Genomic DNA, 13,241 nt, shown 5'->3' with positions numbered 1-13,241 from the left:
CAGGGACTTCCCTAATGGTACAGTGTTTAAGACTCCGCACTTGCAATGCAGGGTGCATGGGTTCTATCCCTGGCCAGCAAACTAAAATCCCATATGCTGTGCAGTGTGGCCAAAAAAAAAAAAAGAGGACCTCAAAATTACTCTGATCATTGGCAAATGCTCTGTTGTAGAAGTGTAGAAAAGCCCTTGAAGTTATCGTATGGACACAGTCTGCCCAGCTGTAATCTTGGGCATCTATTTTTAACCCCCTTCACACAGTCAGAATGTTAGACCTGGAAGGGACCTTTGAGGTCATCTGATCCAAGCCACTCAATTTCCAAAGGCAGGTATTAAAGATCAGAGGCGTAAGAGACTCGCTGAAGTCAAGCAGGAGATTATTTAGTACAGCTGTTCTGGAACCTGTGTTTTTCAATTCTCAGCATTACTGTTCTTTGCTCGCTTTTACTTATATTTGTTTTTTAAATTGTTAAATATCATTGCACTGTATACAGTAAAAAACAAAAACTCTCTCTTCTAACAGACTTCCCTCCCACTCTTCCATGTCGTCCAACTTTTTAGGGGAAACCACTATTGATAGTTGGGCTTCTCTGGTGGCTCAACTGGTAAAGAACCCACCTGCCAATGCAGGAGACATAAAGAGACGTAGGTTTAATCCCTGAGATGGGAAGATTCCCTGGAGGAGGGCATGGCAATCCACTCTAATATTATTGCCTGGAAAATTCCATGGACAGAAGAGCCTGGAGGGCTACAGTCTATGGAGGTGCAAAGAGTCGGACAAGACTGAGTACATGCGCACACACTATTAACAGTTTGCTGTATACATATGCAAATTCCACGTGTGTGTCTAAGTACTGACACATTCATTCACATATATATTGGTATATACATGGGCCAATATTTTTTTTAATTTGTATTATATTTAATTTTTATTGAATTATAATTGACATATAATGTTAGTTTCAGGTGTACAACATAGTGATTTGACAGGTTTTTTTAAAATTTTTTTTTATTGAAGGATTTTGCTTTACAGAATTTTGTTGTTTTCTGTCAAATTGTCAGGCGAGTGTATGCTCCTCGGTTCTGTCTCGTCACAACAAAGATTTGGAGTGACGGACATTAGAGCCCTCGGCGGGTCACAGCTCTCGGGTCTTGGGCAGACCGTGTTATAGCTCTTAGACGAATCAGTGTTACAGTTCTTTTATTTAGATGATAGCAGGAAAATACATTCTCGAAGCATAAAGGCATGCCGACCATCGACCCAACAAGAGAAGAACGCCCCAGCACGCGGGAGAAAGAGAGAGGGAGAACGCTTTGGCTCCTCTTTTTATATGTTTTTTTCTTCCCCCTGGGCCTGCCCTATGCAAATTGGGCGTAGCCAGGAGTGCTGTTCTACCTGAAGTTCTCACTCCAGTCCTCGGACCTTCCTTTGACCTTCCTTTGTTCTATTTTCGCAGGCTTTTCCCTTCCTTGTCTTTTAGCCACCGCCATTTTGGACTTCTGTTTCCTATTCTAACTACCTAACAAAATCTCAACATGAATCAGCCATAGGTATACATATATCCCCTCCTTTTTGAACCTCCTTCCCATCTCCCTCACCACCCCACCCCTCTAGGTTGATACAGAGCCCCTGTTTGAGTTTCCTGAGCCATACAGCAAATTCCCATTGCCTATCTATTTTACATATGGCAGGCTAAGATTTTCGAAAATACTTTTACTCCAAACTAGAACCTAATTAAACCAAAATAAAAATGAGGGGGGGAATAAAATGGGATTTCTGAACAACAAAATAAATATCATTTCTAATAGAAATTGTTATTTCTCTTATCATTGGTCATCTAGAAATTATCATGAAATTTTTAAACATTTTTATTTATTTGACTGCACTGGGTCTTAGTTGTGCCATGTGGGGTCTTTACTTACAGCATGCAAACTTTTGCAGCACGTGGGATCTAGTTTCCTGAACACAGATGCAACCCAGGCCCCCTGCATTGAGAGCACAGACTCTGAGCCACTGGACCACCAGGGAATTCCCTAGAAATTCTCATAAAATGACAAAAGCTATTCAGGCTTCCCAGGTGGCGCCAGTGTTAAAGAACTCACCTGCTGGGACTTCCCTGGTGGTCCAGGGGCTAAGACTCCATGCTCCCAATGCAGGGGGCCTGGGTTTGATTTCTAGTCAGGGAACTAGATCCCACATGCTGCAACTAAGAGTTCACATGCTTCTACAAAAATGCAGCCAAATAAATTAAAAAACACACACACACAAAAATCTCACCTGCTAATGCAGTTGATATAAAGGACACTGGGTTCGATCCGTGGGTCATGAAGATCCCTTGGAGGAGGTCATGGCAACTCCGGTATTCTTGCCTGGAGAATCCCACGGACAGAGGAGCCTGGCCAGCTATAGTCCGTGGGGTCTCCAAGAGTCGGACACGACTCAGTGACTAACACACATGAAGGGTCCTCAGTGCTATGCATGGCGGGTAGGGTGGAATTTACCCTTTGGAGCAGTCTGTTATCGGTTTTGCTTCATAGGATTAGTTTGATATTTTAGAAAGATCGTTCAGGGACCAGAACGGAGGATGGATTAGAGACAGTGAAACCAGCTGAGGGGTTACTGCAATGTGCCAGGCGAAGAGGGGTGAGTGTGTGAACTGAGAACGTGGAGCTGGATGTGCACAAGTCAAAGGAGAAGAGGGGTCTGGATGAAGAGACCTAGAAGGAAGACTCATAGAATCTGAAAACCAGTTGCATATGGAGGTGAAGGGGAGCTGATAGACACTCCTTCCTGGCCTTCTGATCTCCTAAATCTTTTAAAAAAATATTTATTTATTCATTTGGCTGCACTGGGTCTTAGTTGCAGCACACAAGGTCTTTAGTTGCAGTATGTGGGGCTGAATTCCCTGGCCAGTGATCGAACCTGGGCCCCAGCCCTGGGAGCAGAGAGTCTTAGCCACTAGACCACCAGGGAAGTCCCTAAGATCTTTCTTTCTAAGCAGGAACTCTGTATCTCTTGCCAACTCTGGCCATGTAACTGCGGCTCAATTAAAGTTTTTTTTCTTTTTGTTCTAAATTTATTCCAATTTTTTTCAATTAAAATTTTTGAAGAAATCCTTCATTTTGTTTTTTTATCCACTACACAATCCTAAGCAATTTCTGTTCATGTTTTGATTACCAAAATTTTAATGCTTTTTTTCCCTTTAAAGCATGATTTCAACTAATAAAATAGTTCTTATTACTCACCCGGTCATTCAAAAGCTGATGGTTTAGGGGTGTCCAGGTACTCATCTTTGTCTGCATTTTGGGACCATCTGTGTTTTTTGGAGGTGCAAATGCCATCGTGAAATAACTGGATATTCTTCTGTAAGAAAAACTACACCTGCAGAAGAAATGAATCATACAATCTTCAGAATACTAAAAATAGTAATATCATATCAACTTTTTTAGTACTCTGGGACAGGGAATGGGGGAGAGTAACATTTACTGGGAGCATTTTATGTCAGACATTTAACAGGTTTGCTCAATTAAAACCCATAACAATATGGTAAGGTGGTGGGTTTTAGCTTATTTTACAGATGAAGAAAATGAGGCTCACTGAAGTTACATGCTTTGCTCAGAGTTATACAGACAGTAGATGGTGAAACAGGGAATCAGACCCAGGTCTGTTTAACTCTGTTTGATTTTCATTGGACCAAGGGGGAAAAATCAGAATCACTCTTAGCTAAGAACGTACCATATTGGTCAGAAAGAAGTATTTATAAGATCACAGTGCAATCTGAACTACTCCATCTTTGTCCCTTGTGACCTCCTTCTTCCTCTCTTAACTTTCTGACATCTAGCTAACAAAGGCTCTAGCTTGCTACCATATTTAAGAAGTAGAATGGTACAATGGACAAGGCCAAGAATTTACATATGGACAGATTTGGGTTTATTGGGGAAAATACACTGGTTTTAGATGCCTAGTACTGTATATGTCTGCCTTCATTTTTGTGGCCTCACAGCATGTGGGATCTTAGTTCCCCAACCAGAGACGGAACTCACATCCTTTGTATTGGAAACGTTGAGTCTTAACCATGACTGTTGTTGTTCAGTCACTAAGATGTGTCCAACTCTTCGCAACTCCATGGACTGAAGTACACCAGGCTTCCCTGTCCTTCACCATCTCCCAGAATTTGCTCAAACTCAAGTCCTTTGAGTTGGTGATGCCATCCAACCAGCTCATCCTCTGTTGCCTCCCTTCTCCTCTTGCCCTCAATCTTTCCCAGCATCAGGGTCTTTTCCAAGGAGTTGGCTCTTTGCATCAGGTGGCCAAAGTATTGGAGCTTCAGCTGCAGCATCAGTCCTTCCAATGAATATTTAGGGTTGATTTCCCTTAGGATTGACTCATTTGATCTCCTTGCTATCCAAGGGAGTCTCAAAAGTCTTCTCTAGTACCACAATTAAAAAGCATCAATTCTTCAATGCTCAACCTTCTTTATGATCCAGTTCTAACCATTGGACAGCCAGAGAAGTCCCTATGTCTGCCTTCATTGGATTAAAGCACTCTATTTTCCATGAGGGATTACTTTTCCCTTAGTGTTTAGGGTCTCCCGGGTTGGTTAATCAAGGTGGCCTCCCCTTGCCCAGTCATGAGACTAAGCTAGGCCAGGTAACTGATGCTGGCTTATCCTTGCTTTATAGCCAAGGTGATCATTCAAAGTACCGTAGAGGCTCTGAGTAGACTGTTAAGCTGTTCTTAGACTCTTCTTGTAGGGGCTTCCTAGGTGGCGCTAGTGGTATAAACCTGCCTGCCAATGCTGGAGACATAAGAGATGCAGGTTCAATCCCTGGGTCAGGAAGATCCCCTGGAGAAGGCCATGGCAGCTCACGCCAGTATTCTTGCCTGGAGAATCCCTTGGACAGAGGACCCTGGTGGGCTATAGTCCACAGGGTCACAAAGAATCAGACACAACTGAAGCAACTTAGCACACACGCATGTCCTTTCTTATCCATTTTGTGAGCCACCTGATAGCCTTGGAATAAATTTCACCTACATTAGCTAGAAGACTCTTCTTGTAGGGGCATCCCTGGTGGCTCAGAAGGTAAGGAATCTGCCTGCAATGCGGGAGACCTGGATTTGATCCCTGGGTTGGGAAGATTCCCTGGAGGAGGACATGGCAACCCACTCCAGTATCCTTGGCTGGAGAATCCCCATGGACAGAGGAGCCTGGCGGGCTACAAAGAGTCGGACACCACTGAGCGACTAAGCACACAGCATGCACACATTAGCTAGAATCTATTTCTATTGTTTTCAACCAAAACTTTTTACGTTACATAGTTTGGATCCTGGCTCTAAAACTTACTAGCTTTGAAACTTTTTGCAAGTAGTCACTCAGTCGTGTCCGACTCTGCAACCCCATGGACTGCAGCACGCCAGGCTTCCCTGTCCTTTACCATCTCCTGGAGGTTACTCAAACTCATGTCCACTGAGTCAATGATGCCATCCAACCATCTCATCCTCTGTCATCCCCTTCTCCTCCTGCCTTCAATCTTTCCCAGCATCAGAGTCTTTTCTAATGTGTCGGCTCTTCGCATCAAGTGGCCAAAGTATTGGAGTTTCAGCTTCAGCATCAGTCCTTCCAAAGAATATTCAGGATTGATTTCCTTTAGGATTGATCTGGACAGGTACACACTGCTGTATTTAAAATGGATAACCCACGATATAGCACAGGGAATTGTGCTCAATGGCAGCCTGGCTGGGAGGGGAGTCTGGGGGAGAATGGATACATGTCTATGTATGGGTGAGACCCTTCATTGTTCATGTGAAACTACCACAACACTGTTAATTGGTTATACTCCAATACAAAATAAAAAGTTAAAAAAAATAAAATAAATAGCATCACCACAGACTTTCTTAGAACTTCCTGTTATTTACAGAGTTCTTCAAAGCCTGTCCTTGAAGGGGGCACAACAAAATATTTCATGGTGAAAAATATTTAAAGCAGATTGATGGCATTTTCAGTATATATCCTCAGTGTTTCTGTTTGTTTGTGCCTTCTTCCTCTCTGAAGGTATGTTTCATATCCAAAGCAGTGGTGCTGAGTTGGGGACTGCACAGGATTTGCCTGCCTGTCCTAGGGCTCCAAAAGTTACAGCAGCAAATATAAGACAATTTTTTTTAAATATTTATTTTTATTTATTTATCTGGCTGAGCCAGGTCTTTGTTAGGGTGTGTGGGATCTAGTTCCCTGACCAGGGATAGAACCCAGGTCCCCTGGACCACAAGGGAATTCACTTGGACAGTTTTTTGATCCCACATGCCACAACTAAGAACTGGCACAGCCAAATAAATAAATAAAAATAAATCTTTTTTAAATTAAAAAACCATTAGTTTTTGACTTACAGAGGATTCCCCCAAATGCTAGATCTGAAATTTTGTGACTCTCACTTGACATGTAATATTCCCTCCTGGGTTTAAATCAGAGCTGAAGATAAAGCCAATGTTTTAAAACCACAGGGTTTTAAACCATAGATAATATCTTCCTACAGTTGCCTGCTGATACCACTCCGCTGGAATAAGGGGGGATTAAGGAGGTTCAGGTGAGCCCTCACATTCTTAGCTCCTAACAGCTAAGTTGCAAAGGTGTAAGAAATGATTTCATTACAGTATTATTAATTGGCTGCTATAAAAATACACATGAGCAGGCAAATATGTAAAGCATGGTCACGGAGTCTAGATCTGCTCAGTTAAAAATCACATATGTCCTTTTTTATTGCTATTTATTCATGTTTGATCTTTCTTCTATTTAAACTGATTGAAGTTTTGTGTGGTTTTTTTTTTTAATTTTTCTTTATTTGTTTAGGCCAAGCCACTTGGCTTGCTGAATCTTAGTCCCCAACCAGGGATTGACCCTGGCCCTCGGCAATGAAAGTACAGAGTCCTAACCACTGGACTGCCAGGGATTCCTTAAACCAATTGTTCTTAATTTTTTATTTTTTTTTCAGGGCCATAAAACTCTTTGAGGATATGATGAAAACTATGAATCTTCTCCCTAGAAAAATGCATATTAACATTACATTTTGCTTACACCAGGTTAAAAACTTCTGCTATAAGCTAAGAAACTCTCTTTTCCCAGTTTGAGCACAAAACAATCTGACTGATTCCAAGCACGATTTCTGATTAGGACAAAGTAGCTCTTCTAGGGCCTCCCTAAGGTTTTGCATTGCTTTTTTTTTTTTTCTTCCTGGTTCCTCAAAGCTAGAAATTATTTGAATTAGGCTTTTTTCAAATCAACTTGAATAAAGTTTGGTTTTCAGGAGATGGACCTGGCTGAGAAAAAGAGCCCCCTTGATAATAGGCTTACTGAAGCAGGCAAATGGAGGTATCCTGCCCTGGTTTTTGTCATTATCCTTTTACAGTTTTTTCCTCTGTCCATTTTAGAACATGGGCAGTGTGCATATCTGCATGCCCACACTGGTTCACAGTATAGACCACTCAGACACTTTCATACAACATACAAAAAAATAACAAGACAAAGCAAGTTGCCTTCCCTCCTTCTACATACAAAGCTTGCTGTTGTTTTTTCATGACCTCTTTCCCCTTTAATGGCTGTCCTTGCATGTTCACCTTTAATTTTTCTTCGGATAAAAGGGAAGAAAAAGGCCTTATGGCCCTTACTCCCAATGTGTGCTTCTAGTGTCATGTTTAAAGGCAAGGATAGGTCCTCTGGTCAAGTTCCAGTGGTTACATACCTCCAATCCCATCTTCAAAGCCATTCTTCACACTGTCACCATTGCACAACTTCACTAAAGACCTATTAGGTCTGTATTAGAGGTATAAAGACAAGTTTTGACTATAATGGAGGTTACAGTCTACTGCAAGAGGGTTTTTTTTTAACAAATAAAAATGTATATATTTAAGGTGATGTTTTAATACAGGTACACATTGTGGAATGCTTACCACAATCAAACTACGTAACATATCCATCACCTCCCATAGTTACTGTGTGTGTGCATCTGTGTGCATGTGTGTGTGTCTGTGTGTGTGATAACCCTTGAGATCTACTCTTCTGGCAAATTTCAAGTATATAATATATTATTATTATTAACTATAGTCGCCATGATCCCTGGGCAGGAAGATCCCCTGAAGAAGGAAATGGCAACCCACTACAGTATTCTTGCCTGGGGAATCCCATGGACAGAGGAACCTGGTGGGCTACAGTCCATGGGGTTGCAAGAGTGGGAAACAACTTAGCGACTGAACTACCACCACCATCACCACACAGTCACTATGCAGTACATAAGGTCTCTAGAACTTATTCATTTTATAACTGAAGGTTTGTACCCTTTGATCAATATCTCCACATTTCCCTACTCCCCAACTTTGGCTAACCACTACTCTACTCAGGGAAGTATTTTTTAAAAGGTCTGTTAGTCATTTTTAAGCTTGAAAACCTTCAGAGACTTGGTAATGGCTACAGAATCCTTAGCATGCTCATCTAGGTACGCCATGAATTTACCTTTTCGGTTCATCCTCCTTTCTCTCCCTTCATGCACTATCTGTACAGACACACTGAACTTCAGATCAGAGAATGCGGTACAAAACTGGTGCTTCTTTGCTAATGTGGTTTTCTGAATGTGCTCACCTGATTCCTAATCTCAGTAGTACACAGTAGGTGCTCAATAAATACTTGTCTAAATCAGCTGAATGAGTGAACACAACAGTGGAGGTGAGGTGGTTTAAGGATTAAAGCTAGTGGCAAAAAAGGTAAAATTCAACATTAGGAACTGAGCATTGGGGTTAGACTCAGGATAATCGGTTTTTTGTTTGGTGTTTACAGAGCAGAACAGAGTTGAGTTTCTCCACTAACACACAGCTCACCCATCGTACACTGCAGTATCATCTGAGAAGGAAATAAGAGATTACCAGGAAATGATCAGGAAATAGGGTACGGTTAGATTTAAATATGAATTCATCTTACATTCAACTATGTGGAAACAAAGAGAAACTATAAGACAATGCAAAGAGCTAGTGCTTTGATAGGCATAGAAATAATTATTTGTTGGTTGTTAATTTCATATATATGATGCATCTGGTAATTTAACTGCTAACACAGAGCAAAATGTAATTTCCGGGGTCACTGCCAAGGCTCGTGAGAAGCCCAGGAGGACCTGAGAGAAGAGCTCTTAAAAGAGTCTCCATCTTTTTCATGCAGTGATCATTGCTCTCACCTCTTTAAGTCTTTCTCTTCAAGTCTTTCTCCTCAAGCCTCTAGCGCTGGTGTTGCCATAGCTCCAGTTTCAGTGACTCCGTCTAGGCGCCCCCCCCTCACCGCCCCTTCCAGCAGTCCAATCACTACTTATAAATCTTTTCGCTGGCATCCGGGGTCTCTTAGGCAACAATGTGTGGTCTCTTGATTGGCCGGGAGATCCTAGAGGGCTGGCTCCAAAATTGGGCACACGGACAAGATGGAAAAGTGTGAGCGCCCAAAGGGTGGGAAGGGCTGCAATCTCTCAGTATAATGCTAGGACGAAGATGCAGCCAATCCTGAAACAAACAGTATTAAATGCCCCCATTCAAGCCATAGGTGTGTTCCAAATCAGGCCAACCTACTGAGCATGCCCAGTTACATCGTTCTGGTCACTCCAGGGTTCTGAAACGTAAACTCCGTTTTTCCGGGTTTTAGGAGTGGCCAACAGGTAAAAGAAGGTTGCAGGAAAAACAATTCTGGAGAGGTTCAATGAAAGAATAGCACCTGCACACAGTAAGTGGAAGAACGTGGGAAAATTGCCCAACACACAAACTCAGCAATGCTTCAACATGAATTTTAATTTATTGGATTAAGGAATTCAGGCCGACCAACAGATATACCAGGGAACCAGCAGATGGCATGCCTGAATAAGGATCACTCCAAATTTGGGAAATTTTACTATCTGGTCTAATTTAATTAATTAAATTTATGGAGCATCTACCTGTAATGAGAGGCAGAGTGAGAATGCAAGAATAAAAAAAGAAACCTAATGAGGAGGATTTGAAAATGCAAGGTAGAAATAACTACTGTGATAGAACTATAAACTAATGCTGGAGAAAAACAACATTTCAGAAGGGACCTCTGGGAAGTGTAAAACAGTTCTTATGGGCAGCAGCTAACCAAATTAAAAAAAAAAAGAAGAATTTTCTCTTTATCTCATGTTTCCTAAAATAAATAAAAATGTACTCCCTTCCAAGGTAAATAAATGTAAACCCTATGTTTATATTGTTTCATTGTTTTGAAATAGCAGCATTTGTATATCTCCCATTTAAAAAGAAAATGAAAAGTAAAGCTCATAGAGGTTGCTGCTTTCTTTAGAGTTGACAAAGGATCAGTAAGTGGCCAAATTGAAATTAGAACTTATGTTGTCTGAATTCTAGCCTAGTGGATTTATGTATGGTTGTATGATCAGGTTGTATATAAAATGGATAAACAAATACTTTTGCAGGGGTGGAGGCCTGGGGGAGGTAACTAGATGCAATACTAAATTACTATGTATTACCAGTTAACATTGATGGTTTCAAAACGGGTTCATCCAGAAAGAGACCAGTTTTAACAACTCGCTAGGAGAGTGTTGGGTCTCGGTGAAGTTCCTGCTCATTAAAGACTTTCTATTGGTGGTTATAACATTGAATGAAAGAAAGATGGGATTAAAGAGAGCCTGACACTTTATCCCTGTTAGATCTGAGTATTTTTATCCCATTGATCCTCTCAACTAGCATCCTCTGGACCTCTCCTTGTTCAACCCTTCATCAATCTGACTGCTGATCCCCCAAGTCTGAACAACACCATTCACATTGTGTTCATGGTGAGCACATTGGCTCAGTGTACTTGAAAATTTAACATTGCTTTTATTTAAAATTTTTAAAAATTCCTTTAAAAAATATTTACTTGTTTGGCTGCACTGGATCTTAGTTGCAGCACACAGGATCTTTGATCTTTAGCTGGGATCTTTATATGGGATCTAGTTCCGAGTCGTTCTTCAGTCGCTAAGTCGTGTTTGACTCTGCAACCCCATGAACTGCAGCACGCCAGGCTTCCCTGTCTTTCACTAGTTCCCAGACCAGGCATTAAACCTAGGTCCTCTGCATTGGGAGGGTGGAATCTTAGTTACTGGACCACCAGGGAAGTCCCTTAACATTCTTTTTAAAGGAAACATATCAACCATAAAGAAAAGTTTACAGACTTGCCTAAGAAACACCCTTTCCTCCCTGCAGAGATTTTTTAAAAAATGTTAATATTTTGCTTCGTGTGTGTGACTAACAGTTGAAGCCCCTTTTACACGCCACCCAGATCTCATTTTCCACCCTGCCTGCTTAGATGCAGCCACTGTCATGAAATTAGTGTGCCGCCCACTTGTCCACTTTTATGCTTATTATATATACATGTTTGGCCTCATAAACAGTGTGACTGTTTTAAAAAGCTATCATAATTTACATACTTTGTAGTTACCTTCTTTCAGTCAGTGGTCTATTTCTGAGATGTGATCATGTTGATACATTCAGTGATAATTTTCTGTATCATTCCCACCTCCCACTAGGAGCTAAGATATGTTCTTTGCCTGACAGTTTTCACAAGACCATGTGTAAATTGCATAGAAATGTGACAGCAGCACATCTCTAGAGGATCTGGTTACAAAGGATCTAGAAGTATCTGAAGCAGGTCCACACTGATTTTCATAAACGCTCTTAGCTGCTTCACTCACCCTCAGTAGAGGCAGTGTTGGCTCCACAGGACACAATGACTTGATAAGAATCAGCCTAAGGATCAACATTACTTTTTTTTTTTTTAAGTATTACTGCATTAGTATTTATTAATGAAATTGAAAATGTCATTTCAGATCTCTTTTATGATGCATTTCCCATAGCTCATCTTCTGATGTTAAACTATATTTATGACTGTCTAAGCTCAGTATTTATTATCATTTAGGGAGCACCTTTAAAAAAGATTGTTTCGCTGGTGGCTCAAACAGTAAAGAATCTGCCTGCAACGCAGGAGACCTAGGTTCCATCCCTGGGTCGGGAAGATCCCCTGGAGAAGGGAATGGCAAGCCACTCCAATATTCTTGCCTGGAGAAGTCCAAGGACAGAGGAGCCTGGTGGGCTACAGTCCACTGGATCGTAGAGTCGGACAGAACTGAGGGACTAACACTTCCACTTTTCTTTGTATAAAATAGTTGTCTATAATTAAAGATGCCACAGAGATGTGTCCCAAGGGTTTGGACAAACCACAGATTATATAGCTGTTTTTGGTCAGTCTCCTAACATGGGGTGGAGAAGATTCAGACAGAAGATTACGTTCAAATACACCATCTTAACCAAGCGTACAGTTGAATAATTAAGTATAGTCATACTATGCTACAAGATCAAAGTATTTCTTTAAGTTCTTTGTGCTACCACAGAACAAAATGATGCCTGTGAAGTCTAGGTTGAAAAGGGAGGAAAAGGAAGAGAAAGGAAGGTAGGTCAAACGATGGAGGCAAAGGTGACAGCTTTGGCTTGGAATGAATGAATCCAGACTCAGCCCTTAAAACGCTGCCTGGCTTTGGTTAAGTCTTTTTAACCTTTCTGGGACGTTCTTTTCCGCGTCTGAATAATGAGAGGTTAGGTTTAGATGATTTCTAAGGAATCTTTAAGTTCTGAAATGGCTTATGTAGAAAAAAATAAAATAAAATCACTTATGAAGAAAAAGAGAGAAGAAACATTTCCAAAGAATAGAAGATGGGGAATGCCACCAATAACCTCAAGCCCCACCTGCTCACTAAAGTGGGTGTTGGTAAAGAGGGTATCTGCTGCTTCAGCCTGGAGCTCTGCAATATTTAAGTTGACTACCTCCATCTGCACCCAGTACCACCCTCAGCATCCGCCTCTTAACCATCTCCAATCCCCAGGTCCCCAGGGGGCACGCTGGTTCTCGAAACAGGTTCGGTGGTCTTGCAATAACAGCGTTCCAGGCTTGAGTGATGAGAGTCGCTGCACTGTCTCAGCAGGGAAGGGAGGGAGAGCTTTGCAAAGGGGACTGAAGTCATGTAAGAAAAGCTTCCAGAGCTTGGAACGACTCCGCGGGGGCAGGACAAGGCCAGGCAGCAGCCTCGGCGCCAGGTAAACAACAAGGAAACCTGCGGACGGGTATCCAGAAGCTGGGCTCAAAATGGGAGCGCTCGGCGGAGCGTGCGCAGCGCGCCTGCGCCGTACGTGCCCGCGCTTGCTCCCCCCCAGCCCCCGCCGGGCC

At 41.9% G+C, this 13,241-nt stretch overlaps 1 protein-coding gene across 14 annotated transcripts in view; it reads right to left on the bottom strand.

Annotated features, from left to right (window-relative positions):
* FBXO16 (F-box protein 16) overlaps positions 1–9,315 on the bottom strand; it is a 65,441-nt gene extending 56,126 nt beyond the window's left edge. For all 14 annotated transcript variants that reach the window (XR_014055749.1, XR_014055761.1, XR_014055734.1 and 11 more), the window contains exons 1-2: positions 9,211–9,315; positions 3,244–3,379 (exon numbers count right to left, since the gene is read on the bottom strand). Coding sequence is in view for 9 of the 14 variants with exons in the window: in XM_081496829.1 (XP_081352955.1) it covers positions 3,244–3,339 (96 nt within the window). In the remaining 5 variants the exon portion in view is untranslated. The remainder of the gene's footprint in view (positions 1–3,243; positions 3,380–9,210) is intronic.
* Positions 9,316–13,241: the final 3,926 nt, after the last annotated feature.

The sequence above is a fragment of the Giraffa tippelskirchi genome, chromosome 1 (genome assembly GCF_054371585.1).
Source record: "Giraffa tippelskirchi isolate mGirTip1 chromosome 1, T2T-mGirTip1v1.2.pri, whole genome shotgun sequence".
In the NCBI taxonomy this organism is placed as follows: Eukaryota; Metazoa; Chordata; class Mammalia; order Artiodactyla; family Giraffidae; genus Giraffa; species Giraffa tippelskirchi.
The sequence above is the reverse complement of the archived record's forward strand: the minus strand, read 5'-3'. Positions and strand labels throughout refer to the sequence as shown.